The 21504-nt window shown below is 31.7% G+C and overlaps 1 protein-coding gene and 1 non-coding gene across 2 annotated transcripts in view; both read left to right on the forward strand.

Annotated features, from left to right (window-relative positions):
* Nucleotides 1-320: 320 nt before the first annotated feature.
* Nucleotides 321-427, forward strand: LOC139887292 (small nucleolar RNA R71). Its single transcript, XR_011773129.1, has one exon. It is a non-coding gene; the product is annotated as a small nucleolar RNA R71 (small nucleolar RNA).
* Nucleotides 428-11873: 11446 nt separating this feature from the next.
* LOC139853725 (GDSL esterase/lipase At4g26790-like) overlaps nucleotides 11874-21504 on the forward strand; it is a 48908-nt gene continuing 39277 nt past the window's right edge. Inside the window, exons 1-3 of the mRNA XM_071843091.1 lie at nucleotides 11874-11959; nucleotides 12122-12166; nucleotides 13702-14011. Coding sequence (XP_071699192.1) covers nucleotides 11874-11959; nucleotides 12122-12166; nucleotides 13702-14011 — 441 coding nt within the window. The remainder of the gene's footprint in view (nucleotides 11960-12121; nucleotides 12167-13701; nucleotides 14012-21504) is intronic.

Here is a 21504-nt window from a genome sequence, read left to right on the forward strand (position 1 = left end):
TGTGGTCCTCCACACTGCTCACAACTAATTCGTATTGCGTAAATATCTTTAGTCATCTTTTCCATTCTTCTCTCAAAAGCATCTATCTTTGCGGACATGGAATCAAAGTCATGGCTAGAATCGGCTCTAGCCGCTTTAGATGATCTAACGATATCTTTTTTTTATGCCACTCATGTGAGTGGGAAGCAGTGTTATCAATAATTTTGGAAGCTTCAGTTGCGGTTTTCTTCATAATGGAACCACCAGCTGCTATGTCGATGTCTTTTCGTGTAGTGATGTCGCATCCTTGGTAGAATATTTGTACTATTTGATAAGTGTCTAAACCATGTTGCGGACATCCTCTCAATAACTTTCCAAATCTTGTCCATGCCTCATATAAAGTTTCATTTGGCTTTTGTGTGAACGTAACAATTTCTCCTTGAAGTCTTACGGCTTTAGATGCCGGAAAGAATTGTTTAAGAAATATTTCAACTAAAACATCCCATGTATTAATCGCCCCTTCAGGTAACGATTCTAACCAATCTTTGGCTTCTCCCTTTAAAGTCCAGGAAAATAACATGAGATAGATCTGTTCATCCTCTACTTCTCTGATTTTGAATAGAGTACAGATCCTATTAAAGGTTCGAAGATGTTCGTTTGGATCTTCCTTCGGCGCACCACTAGATTGGCATTGATTAGTTACCATGTGTAGGATTTGTCCTTTGATTTCATAATCTGGTGCATTAATGTCTGGTTGAGTAATTGCGTGACCTTGGCCAGTTTGTTTAGCCCTCATTCGTTCTTCCATACTTAGAGGTTCCAGATTTTCCATGATTGAAATTGTTGAATCTGAATCATTAGAGGATTCTGACTTAATGGTTTCTTCCTCGACAATCTCTGGATGCGTGATTTGTGGTTCAGGAGGAATGATTAGTGGTTCAGGATCTCTGAATTGTCCCTGAATATCCTCCGGATTCTCAATTGTGAGGTCGGGTTCAAAAAATGGATTATCGGAAATTTGAATTGGAGTACTTGGTCGACTAGATGATGATTCTAAAGAAAAATCAACTGCGACAATATTGGCTAAATGTCTTGATCTGGTTACAGGTGGTGAACGTATGAAAGGTGGTGAACGTTTTGCTCGGTGCATTCACTGAATATCCTATTAGTTATAAAGATAAAAATTATATAAGTTATCAAATTAATAGACTTTTCTGATTTTTGCCCACGTTTCGAATAGCCAATAGATGCAGTAGGTAGCCAGGACCCTTTAAATCGGAAGCCCACAACTCGCCACTAACAAATCCAACTATTACTACAAACCAGAAAATTTTGGATGTCTATCAATTTAACCGCTTAAAATAATTTTTCGTTTTGAAATTTTAGAGAAGAAATAGAAAATTCTATGTCCTAAAAACTAGAGTGTCGAGAAATAAGAAAGAAAAAAGTGCGTCGAAAAATCTCGAAAAATAAAAGGTCGAAAAATTAAGCGTCTAAAAATAATAATAAAATAGCGTCGAAACTTAAAAGTCTAAAAACTAAATATTAAAACTTGCGTCTAAAGGAATTAAAGCTTAAAAGGAATTCTAAATCCAAAATGGCAATAACTTAAAAGTCACTAAAATCTTAAAATGGCGTCGCAAAATTCTAAAGCACCTAAATCTTAGTCTATAAAAAAAACACTTAAGGGATTTTACGGCAAAGCCTAAAAATCTAGAAATAAAAATAAACTACGGCAAAATACTAGATTAAATCTAATTACGAACGAAAACTATACAATTACGAATAAAAAGATATAAAATATAAAGATAACACTTAAAGTTATAAAAATACAATTTTTATAAAAATATTATTTTTATATTACTTATTTTATAAAAGTATCAATTTTATATATAATAAAACTAATTGAAACAAAAAAATACAAAATAAAATAAACTAAAACTAATTAATAAAATAATTAACCCTAATTAGGTTAATAATAATAATAATAATAATAATTAATTAAAAACCCTAATTAGCATTAATTACGTACTAGGTTTGCTGCCAGAGCAGGCTCCGCGAGTGCGGATGTCTGCTGCCCAATATCTCCGCGAGTGCAGGGGATGTAGATTCAAACGAGTAGCAGGCTCAAATTCGTGCAGTTTCAACGTTTAATATTTTTTTTTTACTTTTTTACTTTTAATTTTTTTTATGTTTTTAGTTTTTATAAAATATAACTTAAATAAAACTTATATTTTAACAATTACTTATTAGATTTTTATAATTCTAAAAAAAAAAAATTAAACTTTTTAATTAAAACACCTAAATAGATATATATATATATTTTTATGTTTTTATATTTTTGTTTAAAACTTTTTATATTTTTACAAAAATAGATTAAAAACTAAATATATTTTTTTATAGCGTTTCGCTTCGGCGTTGTATTTTCCCCAGCAGCGGCGCCAAAAATACTTGAAGTTAAAGCAGAGGGGTACGAAATAGTTATATTTTTATTGCGAAATACTATTAAATACGATACAATTTTACACAAGTTATTTATTTATTTATAGAGTGGATATACCTAAACCTTGCTACAACACTTATAGGCAGTGTACCTAATCGTACAGTAGTGTAGTTTTTAGTAAGTCCGATTCGTTCCACAGGGAGCTAGCCAATTTTAACGCTATATTTTTAAAACTATATTTGTATATATATATATATATATATATATATATATATATATATATAAGTAGTATTATTATTATTATAAAAGGGGGGTTTTTACCGTTTAATGACCGGTTTGTCGATTTTAAAACTTTAGTTACAATTAAAACCTAATGTAAAATATTAAATATACAAATAACTTAATTTAAAGCGTAAAGTAAATAACGATAATATAAGTGCGATAATTTAAAGTGCGATAAATAAAATTACGATAAATAAAATTGCGGTAATTAAAAAAGTACGATAATTTAAAGTGCAATAAGATATAAAATAAAGGAATTATGCTTATTTAAACTTCCGTAATCATGATGTTCGACGTGTTGATTTTAATTTATTACCATGGGTTAATTGTCCTTTGTCCTGGATTATTCAATATGTTCATACGGTTTTGTCCATAATAGTCCATCAGTCATAAATATAAAGTGCGAGAGTCCTCGTCAAATTATCCTTATACCCGAAGTCAAATATTCCAACTAATTGGGGACTCGAACTGTAACAAGGTCTTAATACTTTGTTTAATGAATACATCAGGTTATCGACTGCATGTAATCCAAGGTTTTACTACTTTGTTAACAATTATACCAATTACCCTTGAATGTAATCCACCCCTGTTTTAATGAGTCCATTAACCATTAATCCATTCCCGTGTCCGATCAAATGAACAATTATTCGTATTTATAGATATCCCGCCCACCGTACCCGATTAAGCGTATGTGGTTATATATAAATACGTTAAATTGTAATCTTTATATTAAATTAATGAGGTATCGTTTAGTTAATATAAAGCCCATTAATAGCCCATAGTCTAATTTCCACAAGTGTCGTTCTTTTGTCCAAACCCCAATTATGGTACAAAGCCCAATTACCCAGTCTTAATATTTAGCCCAACATCATGATTACTTCGATTTAAATAAGCATAATAATAACTTAGCTACGAGACATTAATTTAAAAAGGTTGAACATAACTTACAATGATTAATAATAGCGTAGCGTTACACGGACAGAATTTCAAATTACACACTTGCAACATTCGCCACTATAACCTTATTATTATTAAACTTAAATTAAAATTAAAATTATAAAATATAAATATATTTTTACGTATATGTGACGATCGCTCCAAATCCATATGGACGAACACGTCATTCATCGATTTCATTGCGAGGTATTTGACCTCTATATGATACGTTTTATAGACATTGCATTCGTTTTGAAAAGGTATATCATAAATGAATATTTAAATTCAAAGTTTTCAACATCTGATGATTTCTACATATAGACAATCACCGTAAATAATGGTTTACAATAATACTTTCATTGATAATGCAGTCAAAATAAGATACATGGTGATGATTTGGTGAATGCAATGTTTTCTTGAATAAAGTATGTCATGTAAGACTCCATGCACATAGCTTGTCTAACATATAAGCAAACAGCGGAAGGCTTCTAGGAACCTGAGAATAAACATGCTAACAAGTGTCAACACAAAGGTTGGTGAGTTCATAGTTTTAGTGTTTCGTATAATCTGTATATAAAAGTGGATCACAAGATTTCAGTTGTTTCATCCAGAAATGTTTATCAAAATATTCTACAAGATTGAGCACCCTGGTAACTAAACTTAACGTATATATAATTTGAACCCTTTGTATAATCATCTTAATAATACACGCAAACCAACGTGTACGCTTCTCAAATAGCATACATCCGTTAAAAGGCTAGTGCTCTAGCTCGGACGGGGATATCAAGCCCTATGGATCCATATACTACTACTCGCGCCCACCAGTTCTTATAACTGGCAGTTACTAGTTACCAAAGTTAAGGGATTTTCGATTTAAACTCAGTATAGAATTTAGTATGTACTTGTGTCCATTGTTTTTAAAATAAAGTTCATGCATTCTCGGCCCAAAAATATATATATTGCAAAATCATTTAAAAAGGGAGCAAATGAAACTCACCTTAGCAGCATATAAAGTCGTTCACCAAAATGTGACTGAAACTCGGATTACCAAATAATCGTAGATCTCAACCTAGAGAACATATGTTGGTCAATAAATGTCTATCAATCTAGGTCAGGTCATAGTGTATAACAATCCTAATGCTCAAGATCGACATACAAAAGTTATCCAAAGTCGTTTCAAAAAGTCAATTTTGACAATAATTCAAAATTGACTGGTCATAGTGTATATGGATTCATTTACTTGGCTGGTAATATTCAAAAATCCAATTTATCAATCTTACAAACAAGTTTCAAAAGAAATTTCAATCAATGTCAATCATAATTCAGTTGATCATATCTTTTAATTCGTTCACCGAAATTACGCGATTTCTAAATGAAAAGTTATTGATTTTTTGCCAGCTTTCCAAAAACATGCATATCATATACCTTTTATCAGTAATATATGTATTTACTTCGTGATTCATCATAACTGTTTAATGACAAAATTTAGCATACAAGCATGCATAATTATATATACTCGAGCACTAGACATGGATACACAATTAATATATAAAAGATAAGATATGAATGCTCACGTATCAATATTGTGATCCAATATTGCAGGAAAGTACGTATACGCAACAGAGATGATAAACACTAGGTTTTTCTTGCGAATAATACCCATGAATATTACCCATAACTTCCATAGTTATAACCCATAATTTCCTTAGCTCTATCCCGTTTGAAAACCTATTTTGAAAGTGACACGCTCATGACCTCGTCGTAGTATTTTATGTATAAATAATAATACTACTAATACTATTAATAATGATAAGATTAATAATAATATTAATCTTAATATTAATAATAATAATAATAATAATAATAATAATAATAATAATAATAATAATAATAATAATAATAATAATAATAATAATAATAATAATAATATATAATTTAAATATATACGGAGTAAAATGATTGAGGAAATAAACTGAACGAAATCGAGTTTTTATAGTATGTGGCCTGCTACAGTACCCCATGCGATCGCATGAGTTTTCAGTGTTTTTGCCATGCAATCGTATGGCCGCCTTATCCGTTTTTGTTTGCTAGTTCGTCGACATCAAATAGTGTTACTGTAGCAAATAGTGTTTTATTGTAGTAAATAGTTTTTTACTGTAGCAAGTCGTTTTCACTGTAGCACTGTAGCAAAGTAATGTTTCACTGTAGCAAATAGTGTTTTACTGTAGCAAATAGTGTTCACTGTAGCAAAGTCATTTTTACTGTAGCAAATAGTAATTTACTGTAGGAAAATCGTTTTTACTTGTACATATATATATATACATACATATAATCGTTCATGAATCGTCGAGAACAACCGAAAGGTATTTGAATATATGAAAGTAGTTCAAAAATTTTGAGATTCAGTTTTACAGACTTTGCTTATCGCGTCAGAAATGTTGATCATACAAAGATTAAGTTTAAATTTGATCAGAAATTTCCGGGTCATCACAGTATATAGAAAAGAAAGAAAAGGGGTAATGAATCGATCAGAATGCGCGGCCTTTTATAGGCCCGCATTTCACTGTTGAGCTCCGTGAGGGCGGAGGTTTTCTTCATCAAAGCTCCGCGAGTGCGGAGGTCTAGAATCCAGCTCATAGATCAAATTCAAAACGTGGGCTGCGTATAATTATAATATATAATAATATATATAATTAATTATATATTATATTATATTCTTGTGCATAGTTGACTTGTAATTTTTGGTCCGTTGCGTCGCACGCTGAAAGTTGGTTCATGTCTCGGTTTCGAATTTTCGAACGACTTTTCGTACTATTTAATATCTTGTACTTTGTGTTTCACGACTTGTACTCTTGTAATTTTTAGACGTTTCTCATCAATAATTTGAACCACTTGAATTGTACTTTGTACTTTTTAGCTTTTTGGTCATTTGCGTCTTCAAATCGTCGAATCTGTCTTTTGTCTTCACCTTTTATTATTTAAACGAATATCACTTGTAAATAGAACAATTGCAACTAAAAGCTTATCTTTCTTGAGGGATAATGCTATGAAATATATGTTCGTTTTTAGCATTATCAGATACAGTACATTTTACAAACATTGCATTCGTTTTTAAAAGACAAACTTTCATTACATCGAAAGTTGACGGCATGCATACCATTTCATAATATATCCAACTATAATTGACTTAATAATAATCTTGATGAACTCAACAACTCGAATGCAACGTCTTTTGAAATATGTCATGAATACTCCAAGTAATATCTCTAAAATGAGCAAATGCACAAGGTTTCTTTAATACCTGAGAATAAATATGCTTTCAAGTGTCTACCAAAAGATTGGTGAGTTCATTAGTTTATCGTAAACATTCATTTCCATCATTTTAATAGACCACAAGATTTTAGATATTTAATTGTACACGTAACTCGAGTACATAATAACACGCGTAACCCGCGAATTAAAATTCATTCATATGGTGAACGCTTGATAACTGAACTAACAGGATGCATATAGAATATCCCCATCATTTCGGGACTCTCATCGGATATGATAATCAAAGTACTAAAGCATTCGTAACCCGAATGGGACTTGTCGAGGTCCATAGATCTATCTTTAGGATTCGCGTCAATTGGTGGCAATTATAATAAACACCAATTCTTAGGCTACCAAGCTAAAAAGGGGCATATTCGATTCGATAATCCAACCATAGAATGTAATTTCGATTACTTGTTTCTATTTCGTAAAACATTTATAAAAGCAGCGCATGTATTCTCAGTCCCAAAAATATATATTGCAAAAGCATTTAAAAAGGGAGCAAATGAAACTCACTCTACAATATTTTTTAGTAAAAATATTCATACGACGATACTGAACAATGCAGGGTTGGCCTCGGATTCACGAATCTATATCAATTGTATTTCTATTAAAACATATAATAAAAATATCATAATTTTCATTTATTAATATATATATTTTGTAGTTAAAATATAAAATTTATACTAGATTCCATTTAAAATCATATACTTTATTTTATATCTTAAATTATATATTATATATTTATTTTGTATATAAAATATTAATTTTTGTTATGTTATATGTATTAAATATATCATTTATATATTAATAATAATAGTAGTTATAATAATACCAAAATAATATTAATAGTGGTAAAAATGATTATAATACTTAATATTATTAATAAGATAATAAGGTTAATAATTCTATTAATGATAATAATAATAATATTAATGATAATAAATGTAAAAATTTTTATTTTATTGTTAATGATCGTTATGATATTGTTTTTAATAATTTTGTAATAATAATTCTCATGATAATACAACTAATAATACTTAGGTTAATATTAACAATTCTATTATAAAAAAATTACTAATACTAATATTTACAAAAATAATAATAATTTGTATTATTTTTATATTAATCATAACAACAATGCTAATAATAATAATAATAATAATAATAATAATAATAATAATAATAATAATAATAATAATAATAATAATAATAATAGAAATAAAAATAAAAGATTATACCCTTTGGAAAGCTTTTATAAAAAGATGCCCTAGACCGGGCTCGAACCCATGACCACTCGCTCACACGCTAACACACAAGACCATTGCTCTGCTGCAGTTTTTCTGATTTAAATCCCAACCCAATTAATATAACTCATTTTCTGTTTATGCTTCTTCATCTTCTTTAATAATCAAACAATTTGACGAAAGTGATTATCATTAACAAGGATTGGTTTTAGGTTTAATGACAAAACAGAAACATTTCATCAGAGTAATTGAACTTAACAGAAAACAAACAACAACAAAAAAAAAAATATAATGAAAAAGGCCTGCTGCTGGCCGTCGCTGCTTAAGAAGAAGAAAAAAAATTGATTTCATTTTCGAGTACATTTTAGCTCAAACTTATAACATAAAATAGGTTGTAATCCACTCCTTGAAACTATTGGTATCGTTAATTGCAGTTTATTCGCAACAACAAACTCGAATTTCCTCAAGAACGAATTCGTTGACTTTTCTTCATAAACTTTTACTTCGAAATTTATAATCGATTGGAAGAATTTGAGTACGAAAATTTGTAGATAGTTCAACTATAAGTATCCTAACATCTGCATTGTTGGATTTTCAAAATTGATTTGAATTTAAGTTTTTGACTCAAACATGACACGAGCAGGGGTATCGGTTGTAAAAAAAAATCAGATAGGTATCAGATTTTTGCAGACACAAGTGATATTGAAGATGATAAAATCGAAAAGGTGATTGATTATATGTGTGGGTCGACAATTCCCTCACAAGCAGAATAGAAGATAGGAAAAAAATGAAAGTTGATTGTGATATGAATTGATTCGGTATAATATATCTGTCTTTATAAATCTTATATAATTATTATTAATAATTAATGAATTTCAATATATTATTCATAATAATACTTTTAATATTATAAATAATAATAAAGATAATAATAATATTAATAAGTAATAATAATATGTTATTTATCATAATAATAATAAAATTATAATAATAACATTATTAATGATAATAATAATAATACTAATTATAATAATATTAATTTTATTAGTGATAATAATATTATTAGTAATATAACAATTTATATATATATCAAATTTCATATTTATATGCATATATACATATTACATATATTAACCTAAACTTTTAAGTAAAATAATATGAATCAACTACACAAACACACTACCCCACTTCAATCAATTTACCTATCATGATTTATGGAATATGATTAAATGATTAATACTATAATAATAATAAATAATAGTAAAAACGTGAGATAGAATGGTGATGTCTAGTCGCCCCATTATGTTCAATCCGTGACTTGTATTATTTTGTTTTTAATTCTTGATTCTAATTTGTATGTAATTGTGTCATAAGTATGTAAATATATATATAAAGAATTTAGATTAGATAGATGAGAGGAGTAATACAGTTGTTAGGCGGATTATTAGGTAGATGAAAGTTAAAAGAACATAAAACAAAACAGAACTTGTACTGTACTTGATTGATCGAATTCATTAAGTCATGGAGTAATAATCATAACAATATAATAATAAATATCTATTTCAATTAAGTCACATATTAAAGAAACGGTTGATTACATCTCAGTAGCCTTACATTTTTTGTCTACTTTAAATAATTCACATCCACTAGTTAGATCATAATCATTGAAAGTTACTTTTATTCATTTGGATCTATCTAAGATGTAACTTAATTATTAGTTAAACTATAATGTTATAAGTAAATTACGTTTCGGGCTGTTATAAAATGATATCTTTAAATTCACAAAGTAAAGCTTAAGTTAATCATTGTCGAAGTAACCTTAAACTATATATGAGTTAAGAGTAAAAGGTATAGATTTTTAAAACAAAAGGGCTATATATTTTCAATACGTTATAAATACATTTTAAATAACACGTTTTATTTTATCGTAAGTTATTAATTCTATCAATTAAATCATTTATTATTTCAACTTATTATATATATATATATATATATATATATATATATATATATATATATATATATATATATATATATATATATATATATATATATACAATTAGTTATTCGTGAATCGTCGAAGGTAGTCGAAGGGTAAATGAATATATAAACATAGTTCCAAAATTTACGAGACTCAACATTACAGACTTTGCTTATCGTGTCGAGATCATAATAAGATTAAGTTTAAATTTAGTCGAAAATTTTCGGGTCGTCACATTGACAAATTCTCCACCATTATCGGATCTTAAATTTTTATTTTACTTTTGAATTTGGTTTCAATCATAGCATAAAAGGTTTTCAATTTTTCAAATACTTCGGATTTGTTCGTTAAAAAATATGTTCTTTTCATTCGCGTGCAATCATCAATAAAAAGTAAGAAATATCTAAGGTTATGCCCCCATTTACCTGTGCGGGTCCCCAAACATCAGAATGAATTAAAGCAAAAGGATGTTCAGATTTAAAATCACTAGTTTTAAACGAGCTTTGATGGATTTTAGCCAAAATACTAGTTTCACATTCAATAACTTTATTTGAAGAAAACAGACTTGGAAATAAAATTTGTAAATAACCAGCAGACGGATGTCCTAGACGTCTATGCCATAACCATTCTTGTCTATTTGAAGTCCCATGAGCAAGCATGGTTGTACCATCTTGAGTGACTTCATCCACATAGTATAACTCATCCCGTTCAGTACAACGACCAACAATCTTCCCGGTTCGAATGTCCTGCAAGATACAGAACGTTGGATGTAATAAGATGGAACAATTAAGTTCTTTTGTTACTTGACTAAGATAGAAGTTTGTGTGAAAGAGCGGGAACGTAAAGACAATTTTTTAATTTTAAAGTTGTTGATATTTCAATCGTTCCCCTCCCTTGACTTGAACACTCCCGCCATTAGCTGTTTTAATTTGCGTTTTATTTGGTTTTGTCTCTGAATAAAAATCCATTTTATCAAAAGTGGTGGCACCAAAATCGACAATCCATTCCTTATTTTTCGTTTTATTAGAAATAATATTAGCATACGAAACATCGTTAGTTGGAAAGGACTGATTTTGCAAATCTTTTTTATTTTTAGAATTGGAACAGGACTGAACATGCAAAACTTCTTTAACCTTGGGCTTGTTTTTAACACTATGGGACTATTCAAGGTAAGTTTTATCCTTTGAAGGGCTATTTGTGAACTTCTTATCAACTAGGGGGTTGATTTTATTAAAACACCTAAAATTAGGGTTTTCATTTAAAGAAAAGTTGGGGAAGGGACCCTTTTGCAAAACCTGGAATCGATTTGGGGTTAAAAACCCTAGATCGTTCAATTGATCTGTACTATTGGGTTTGGGTACAAACCCTAACCCTATATCGTTCAATTGATATGTACAATTGGGTTTGGGTACAAACCCTAGTCCTAAATTACCTCCACCTGAAGATGATGAAGGTTGTTCGGCTACCATTAATCTGAATCCTCCCTGAGCAGTGGTGGTGCCGGAGTTTTTGATCTCTTGATTACCTCTGGTTGCTGCCATAGTTGTTGCTACCGATGCTTTCCCTTTTTTGTGACCATCGTTCAACCATTCAGGTATCCAATTCGCCTAAAGCATTGATCCTTGGTGTGTTGTTTCATTACACACTCTTCACATATGTGATTATCTTTATCTTTGGATGATAGATAATTTAAATGGCGTTGGTCCTTGAAACGAGGCCATGGCCATCTGCTTCTTTGATTTTTGATGCTGGTGCAAGTAGCCCAGAAGCTATGCCTGAGTGATTGATGGGTTCGATCTTGTTGCTAAAGATATTCTGGTGAGCGTTTTCTTTTCTAATAGCAGTATAAGCACCTTCAACCATTGGTAAGGGCTCAAGTCTGAGCAATTCCCGTTTGATATTATCATGTTTATGATCAACATCACTCAAAAATTGAAAAAGTTTTCGCTCTGATCTAATATTGTTATATTTGATAATATTGTTTGGGTGTTCCATTGGATTTGGTATCCCTTAATTCAGTTTCGCCCCAAATCCCCTGTAAAATTAACCATAAATCTTCAATTGATTTACCTTCATGTTTGATGTTGTTTGCACTGACGTGTAGATTAAAAGTTTGAAGTTTATCTTTGCCAGAACTATAAGTTGTAACAAGGGCATTCCACAGTGATTTTGCAGTTGAGAATTGTGTGAGATTACTTGCAATTTGGGATTCAATATTTTGGATCACCCACGAAAAGACAACCAGATCATCCTGGTTACATTTTTGATTGTTGTTTGCTGGTGGATCCTCTGTAAGGTGATTAAGGAGGGCCTCGGATTTGCCTCCGATGGCAACCTTAATCATCCTTGACCAAAGTGAAAAATTGAAATTGTTCAGGTTAACACTGATATTTAATGAGTCAGGTAACCTTTGTGGTTGGTTTTCATTGTTGGACTGAAGTAATCTAGCCAATTGGCTGGTTAGTTCAGTGATGAGTTGATTGTTGGGATTTTGAGTGTTGTCTTCTCTAGACATGTTGGCTTAATCGAAGGAACAAAGAATGAAGAGATGAAACAGTGTTAACAATGATCTAAGATTATTAACACATCTCTGATGCCATGTTTCGAATTGAAAACAAAAGTATTGATCGTTTATTGATTCAAAGAATTGATAAGCTTGAATTGGTGCTTTTGTTCTATTACAACAGTCCCTATTTATACAGAATGAGGCTAACAGCTCAATGCTAAAAACGTGGAACAAATCCTCTATTTCTGGAAACAATGCTGGCTTGATTGTATGCTATGCTGTCATATGAGTAATACTCCCTCCGTCCCATTACAAGTGTCCACTTACTTTTTGCACACAGTTTTAGAAAATTTCACTAACTTCATTCTCCACCAGTCAGAAATCTTCTCTCTCCAGAATAACCTCTTCTCATTGGTTGATACACAAAGTGAACACTTGAAATGGGACATCCCAAAATAGAAAGGTAGACACTTGTGGTGGGACGGAGGTAGTATGATGATATTTTTCTGATCCCCTAAAATCTTTAAACTTTACTGTTTTTTGATTTCTTTTTTATTTCTAACGGAGGTTATTCAATTCAAATATCAAATATATCAAAATATAAGAACAATAGTAATTTCCGATGACCATTATTCCATTAATATAAGAACAATGTTACAATTAGATAAACTTCACAAATGAGTTAACGATTGACATCAATCGATCAAATCATTTGTTTTTTCTCTCTTATAATTCTTACTCCTTTTTTTCATTGAAGATACATGTCCTTTTGTAAACTCATTTTTATAAAAAACTTATGAACTTATAATTTCTCCTAATATATTTAATTACCATCTAATATAAGTGCATTAAATATCATTCGTCATTATTACATCCAGCAAACTTTTGCTCTCCAACGCCAATCCTCATTTTTCTTATTTATACTCACATTCTTACTATTACTCTCACCATTTTTCACACCAAATATGAAATTCTTTACATGTTTTGCTTTTGCTTTCATCATTATCAAAATCAGTACTATCGAAGCCAAGGTACCGGCCATGATCGTGTTTGGTGACTCCTCAGTCGATGCTGGAAACAACAACCATTTACAAACTGTTTTAAAGAGCAATTTTCGGCCTTATGGTCGTGATTTTTATGGAGGAAAGGCGACCGGCAGATTCTCAAATGGGCGTGTTCCGACTGATTTTATTTCCGAGTCATTTGGTTTAAGACCATTTGTGCCAGCTTACTTTGATCCGGCTTACAACATATCGGATTTTGTTACCGGCGTTTGTTTCGCCTCTGCTGGGACCGGTTACGACAATGCCACGTCAGACGTGCTTGTAAGTTTTTCCATTACTCATTTAAGACGATTTATACACGATCAGAAATCGATTTGGAGATGACATTATGTTTATGATGACATTTACTTTTTTGTTTTGTTTTGTTAATGTTTTTACTTAAAGCTGTGAAAAGTTGAATATTTGTGCTGTAAGGACACTATGTATCTGTCTACAAATTAAGTAATTAATCATAAATACTAGGCGATTGTATTAAAAAAATTACCAAACGAATGGCTTCTGATAAATATTCTTATTAGGTAAAATGAATATTAACATCAATATTTGTATATGATTATAATTATATGCCTAATTTATCCTCAAATTAAAGAAAAAATAGGAGTAAGAACTTGCTTATCGTAGGATTATCGTAGGAATGAATTAATTAAATATAGTAATAATTAACAAATTTAAATTAAGATATTACATGTTAGCAAATACCGCAAATATTACACGTTTCTTTTTTGTAACGTGAAATTCTATGAAGAGCTCTCACATATTAGGTAAGCCTCGAACATCGAAAACAGATACGTCACCCTCATATTGGATAAAGCACATTTCACTATGTTGGAAAATGATCTGATGAGTCAAAATGTTTTTGCAGGAGTTTAGAGTCTGAATGTTAGAGTCTGGAGTTGCAGAATCTGTTTGTGTGAACGGTTTAATTACTTGGTAAAGAAGCTATGGGAATTCTGGAGATCTGGATAAATATTTAGAAGATCACGTTTTGATTTGATATTATCTCTAGAAGATAAACACTGATTTGTTTAGAATATTAATAAGTTTTAGTTTATCTTTTCCTATCTTTTAGTCAAGTAGTTTTGGAAACCAAATCTTGGAGATTTGGTTTAACCTTGTATAAATAGGGGTACGATGTTCATTGTATTTTGTATCTCTCAAGCACGATTACTTTGTCTTTCATATTATATATCATTCGTGTTCTCTCAATTTTGTTCATATAATTTGTATCTATTGTTTATTGAGAGTTTAATGTTCATAATCAAGTTATTGTGAACTAATAACTGGTATCAGAGCGGGTTTGGTGTAAATCCAATTCGGTAATCTTAAAACGATCCATATATTGTTCAAAGATGTCCTCCAGTACCATCCCAACTCCAGTTATGGCTGGTAAAGGAGTGCCAATTTTCGATGGCACAGACTTTGCAACCTGGAAACTAAAAGTTCTATGGTTTCTTGGTTCGATTCATGAAGATGCTGAACAAGTCCTTACAGTAGGACCTATTATACCTGGTACAATGGTTGAAGCTGTTCCTGCTACAAGTACTGCTTCTGCTCAACCTGCTTATCTTCGTGAAAAACCAAGAGATAAGTGGACAGAAGCAGAAGCCATAAAGTTCAAGCTTGATAGCAAGATAAGAAGTATTATAGGTAATGGTGTTACTGTTCCAATTCTCAGGAAGATCAGTCATGCTAAAACTGCAAAAGCTATGTGGGATCTCTTGCTTAATGACTATGAAGGTGTCACAGTTGTTAAGACTCAGAAGAAAAAGAATCTGATAAGGTGTTATGAAAATTTTGCTGCTCAGCCTAAAGAATCATTGAGTGATCTTCATTCAAGATTCCAGGTTCTGATTAATGATCTTGAAAGTGTTGGTGTAGAGAAAACACAACAAGTGTTGTGTCAAAAGTTCATTGAACTGTTACCTTCAAACTTTGAATCTGTGATTACATCAATGGTAATCAGTGAAAAGATAGACACTTATGAACTAAGTGAGTTGTTTGGCATATTGTCAAACTTTGAAGAATCACAGTTGAAGAACAAGATCAATGCTAAGAGAGTTGTTAAAGATCCAGAAGCTGCATTGATAGCTACTACTAAGAAGAACAAGCAATTGTTCTCTAGTTACTCTAGTAGGGTTGATTCTGAATGTGATGAGACCTCTGATGATAGTGATTCTGATGTAGATGAGGAGATTCAGGATCTGGAAAGTCAAGTGGCTCTTTTGACTCAAAGGATTGAGCAGAAGAAGTTTGGTTTTAAGAAGGGTAAAGGCAAGAGTTCTTTTGATCCAAAGAAAGCTAAATGTTTCAAGTGTGGCAAGGTAGGTCATATAGCTGCTGATTGCTGGTCCAAGAGTGAAGGAGGTTCAAGTTTCAACAAACCTGTTGACAAAGCAAGAAAGTATAAACTCAAGTACAAGAAGATGAAAGGTGAAGCAGAAAAGTTGAAGAATAAAGAACAGGAGAAAGCATTGTACACAGAAGCATGGGAAGATGAAGATTCATCATCTGATGATGAAGAGGATAAGTGTCTGATGGCTATAATTGAAAAGGATAGTGAGTCTAGCAAGTTTGAGGAAGATTTGAAAGCTATTGAGAAGATGGATAAAGACTCTACTTGTAACAAAGGTTCTGCCTATAAGGTACAAAACTTTGTAAACTATCTTAATAATGAAAAAGTGAGAATGTTTCAGTATTTGTTGCTTGATTTCAATTGGTGCTTAGAAGATAGTGACAGGTTAAGAACACAGATCATTGAGCTTAAGAACACCATCAAAGATAAAGATGCTGAAATTAAAGTATTAAAAGAATGTGAGGTAGAACTTGACACATACAAAATGGCATATTCAGAAGAAACTAAACGGTTAAATACTGAATTAGGAAGATCAATTAAAAAGGCAAACCATTATGAAAATATTTGCAAATCTTGGTGTGTTTCTTCCAAAAAGAATTCTGATGCTATTGCTAAGCAAGTACCAAATGATGTCAAAGCTATACTTGGTGAAAACTACACATTAGATAATAATGTGGAAGTTGATCCTATTATATTTAAGCCTGACATTTTACCAAATACTTTTATAAAATTTGATGGTGAGAGAAAAATTTTAACTAATGCTTTTGTAAGATCAACTGAGTTTGTAAAATCATTAGAACCTGTTAAACCTTCAGAGACTATAATTTTAGACTGTAGAAATCCATCAGAGTCTGAACTATTGAAACCTTCAGACTCTAACAGTTTAGTCTCTAAAAGTGAAAGTGTATGTTCTGACCTAGAATCTGACACCCAAGAATCAAGTAGCATAAGTGATACTGAATCATCTTCTGATAGTGTCACTTGTCCAGATCCTAAATGGTCAACTAAAAGAAAGTCAAAGTCAAAACAGGCTAAGACTATTAAAAAACTGAAAAGGAGAATTTCAAAGCTTAGTGAAAGATTAAAGGGTCAAGAAAAATTCTCAAAATCATCTTGTTTTCCTGAAAATTTCAAAAAGGTATGGAAACCTAAAGTTTGTGAAAATAAAGGTGTTTTGAAAACAGTGATGGATAAGTTGATCTGGATTGGTAACAAAGCTTTTGTATGGAGAGTTAAATACACTCCATCTGAACCCACTGCAAAGTGGGTTCCCCCTAAGATTTAATCATTTTTCTTTTGCTTGTGTCTTGTGTAGCAGGGTAATAAGTGGTATTTAGACAGTGGTTGCTCAAGACACATGACTGGATGCAAAGAGCATCTTGTAGGGTTTGTAGAAGAAAAGGGTCCTTCTGTGAGATATGGTGATAATTCTGTTGCAAAAACTATTGGTTATGGTACTGTTATTGCTGGAAGTGTGTCATTCAAGAAAGTTGCTTTAGTTGAAGGGTTAAAGCATAATCTGCTAAGTGTGAGTCAAATTGCTGATGAAGATTGTGAGATCAGAATAAGAAAGAAAGCTGGAATTATTTATGATCCTAAAGGAAGACCAACTCTTGTTGCCTGGAGATTTCAAAATGTGTATATGCTGGATTTGGATTCTGTTGATTCTGAAATTGAAACATGCTTGTATTCTCAGTCTGTTCCAGAACTTAATTGGCTTTGGCATAAAAGGCTATCTCATCTGAATTTTAAAAATATTAATGAGCTTTCCAAAAAGAAGCTTGTTAGAGGTTTGCCTCAGCAACCTTTCAAGAAAGATAAACCTTGTTCTACTTGCATTATGGGTAAACAAACCAAAACAAAGTTTCCCTCAAAATCCCTAGCTACTATTAGTGATCCACTTCATATGCTTCATATGGATCTTTTTGGTCCAATGAACACTAGTAGTCTAGGTGGGAAAAGATACACTTTGGTTGTTGTTGATGAGTATTCAAGGTTTACCTGGGTTATCTTTTTAGCTGCAAAGAGTGATGCTCCTGAAGAAATCATTAATTTAATCAAGAAAGAGCAGGTTCAAAAAGGTGTTCTTGTTAAACAATTGAGAAGTGACCATGGCACTGAGTTCAAGAATGTTACTTTAATTGAATTTTGTGAAGAATCTGGAATTGGTCAAAATTTCTCAGCTGTTAGAACTCCACAACAGAATGGAGTTGCTGAGAGAAGAAATAGAACACTTATTGAGGCAGCCAGAACCATGTTATGTCAATCAAATGTTGCACTCAGATTCTGGGCAGAAGCTGTCAATACAGCTTGTTATACTCAAAACAGGTCATTAATTGTGAAGAGACATGGCAAAACTCCCTATGAATTGTATCATAAAAAGGTGCCTACTATTCATTACTTTCATGTATTTGGATGTAAGTGCTATATTTTGAATCAAAGGGATCAGCTTGAAAAGATGAGGCCAAAATCTGATGAAGGTGTGTTTATTGGTTATTCTTCTGTGTCTAAAGCATATAGAGTGTATAATAAGAGGAGGATGAAGATTGAAGAATCCATTAATGTTTCCTTTGATGAAAGTCCCATTGAAATGGATCAATCCTCTAGTTCTGAGCATTCTGCACTTGGTGAATTGTCAAATTTAATTTCTGGTAACAATACTCAGACTCTAGATTCAGAGTCTGAGACAGATGAATTTAATTTGTCTGGACTGAAACATTCTGCAGATAATGCTCTCACTGAAGAAGTTCAACAAGAAGATGAGCCAATTGTTATTCATGAAGATGATCAACCTTCCAATACTACTGTGAATCCTGTTGTTCCTATTAGAAAATCTTCTAGAAATATTGTTATTCCAAAGCATCTTGAAGATTATGTTGTAGATCCTACTGGTTTACCTAAAACTGGTTCTTCATCTCAGACACCTGTGTCTGATTTTGCAATTGCTAATTATTGTTTCTTCTCAAATTTTCTTTCACTCATTGAACCCAAAGAAGTAGATGAAGCATTGTCAGATAATGATTGGGCTGAAGCTATGACTGAAGAATTGACAGAGTTTGAAAGAAATGATGTGTGGGAATTGGTTCCAAAACCTGAAGGTAAAACTGCAATTGGCACTAAGTGGGTTTATAGAAACAAGGTTGATAAAGATGGTATTGTGGTTAGAAACAAAGCAAGGTTGGTGGCTCAAGGGTATAGACAAGAAGAAGGTATAGATTATGATGAGACATTTGCTCCTGTTGCTAGAATTGAAGCAATCAGATTGTTTCTAGCTTATGCCTCAGATAAAGACTTTGTGGTGTTTCAAATGGATGTGAAGAGTGCTTTTCTGAATGGTATTTTGCAAGAAGAGGTGTATGTGAAACAACCTCCTGGTTTCAAAAATAAGAAGTTTCCAAAGCATGTTTACAGGTTGAAGAAAGCTTTGTATGGTCTGAAACAAGCTCCCAGAGCCTGGTATGATACTCTGTCAATATTTCTTCTAGAAAAGAAATTTTCTAGAGGAGCTATTGACAAGACTCTATTCATCAAAAAGGAGAAAGGTGATGTGTTACTGGTTCAAATTTATGTTGATGACATTATTTTTGGGTCTACTAATTCAACTTTGAGAAAATGGTTTTCAGATATAATGTCAAAAGAATATAGGATGAGTAATTTGTGTACTCTAAACTATTTTCTTGGGCTTCAAATTAAGCAAAGTCAAGAGGGTATTTTTATTAACCAAAGTAATTATGTTTCTGATATGCTTACTAAGTTTGGTTTTAAAAATTGTTCCACTTTAAGAACCCCAATGAGTATTTCTGAAAAGCTTGATAAAGATGAATCTGGAAAACCAACTTGTCAATCAACCTATAGAGGTATGATTGGATCTTTGTTATACTTAACTGCTAGTAGACCTGATATAATGTTTGCTACATGTATGTGTGCACGTTATCAGTCAGATCCTAAAGAGTCTCATTATAAGGCTGTGAAAAGAATTTTTAGATACCTGAAAGGTACTCCTAACCTGGGTCTTTGGTATGCTAAAGACTCAGGGTTTGATCTAATTGGTTATACAGATGCAGACTATGCAGGTTGTAAGTTAGACAGAAAAAGCACATCTGGTGGTTGTCAATTGTTAGGTGGCAAATTGGTGAGCTGGTCAAGTAAAAAGCAGAATTCAGTTGCTACTTCAACAGCAGAAGCTGAATATGTAGCTGCAGGGAGTTGTTGTGCTCAATTGCTTTGGATGCAACATCAGTTATTGGATTTTGGATTATCATTAACCAAAACTCCAATCATGTGTGATAATGAAAGTGCTATTGCTATTACTGAAAATCCAGTGTTTCATTCCAGGACCAAGCACATAGAGATCAGACATCATTTTATAAGAGATTGTGTTGAGAAAGGCAAAGTGGTTTTAAAACATATTGGCACAAAAGATCAACTGGCAGATATTTTTACAAAGGCACTTCCTGAAGAGAGGCATTTCTATCTTCTAGAAAAACTTGGTATGATAAATCCATCAACAGAAATGTTGACATGTGAAGACACTCTCTAATCTTGTTGTTGTAAAAAAAAAAAAAAAAAAAAAAAAAAAAAAAAAGAGTCTGATTTTCAGAGTCTGGATGACGTCATATTTATCCAGAGTCTGAGGTTATTTATTTCTTTTATTTTTTTTATTATGTATTTTAGTATATTTTTTTTTGTTTTTAAAAGGGGTAAACGGTAAATAAGTTGGAGGGTTAAAAGTAACTTTTTGAAATCTTGTTAGATATAAATATCCCTCCATCTGTCACAATCGATTTCAATCTTTGAAACCCTAAATCCCCTTTTCGATCTTCAAGTTCAAAATTCCCTCAATTTTACTGCAATTCTCCTTCGATCGATTATAATGGCACGCACAAAGTACATTCCTTATGTTCTGGTACCCACTCCAAACATGATCCGAGCTGTAGAGATCAAAGCAAACAAAGATGTTATGGTTTCAGCAAACAATCGAGTTGCTTGTAATAGTATTCCAGAGAATTTTGTGAATGAAGGTTATGAAGAGGTGATCGAGTTCATGCATAATCATCCACTAAGGGATGCATTCTTCAAAACGACCATAATGTTTCCTGAGTTGTTAGCCGAATTTTGGTACACCTGTGTTGGTGATAGAGAAGCATGGACGCTTACAGGGACTTACAGAAACGGTAACAACACACTTGTCCTTACTGAAGATCATCTAAGGTTAGCTTTAAACTTTCCAATGAGAAACGATTATGTTAGAACGACTTCTAAATCAGCTGCTAGATTAAGCTTTAATATGGTAGGTCAACAAGTGACTGATTCAACTGTTAAAACAAGTATGTTTTCACCTCGATGGATGTTTGTTTTGTCGAATGTTGTAAGGAGTTTGAGTTTCAAAAGTGGTAGCTTG

The sequence above is a fragment of the Rutidosis leptorrhynchoides genome, chromosome 1, assembly GCF_046630445.1.
Source record: "Rutidosis leptorrhynchoides isolate AG116_Rl617_1_P2 chromosome 1, CSIRO_AGI_Rlap_v1, whole genome shotgun sequence".
Lineage (NCBI taxonomy): Eukaryota > Viridiplantae > Streptophyta > Magnoliopsida > Asterales > Asteraceae > Rutidosis > Rutidosis leptorrhynchoides.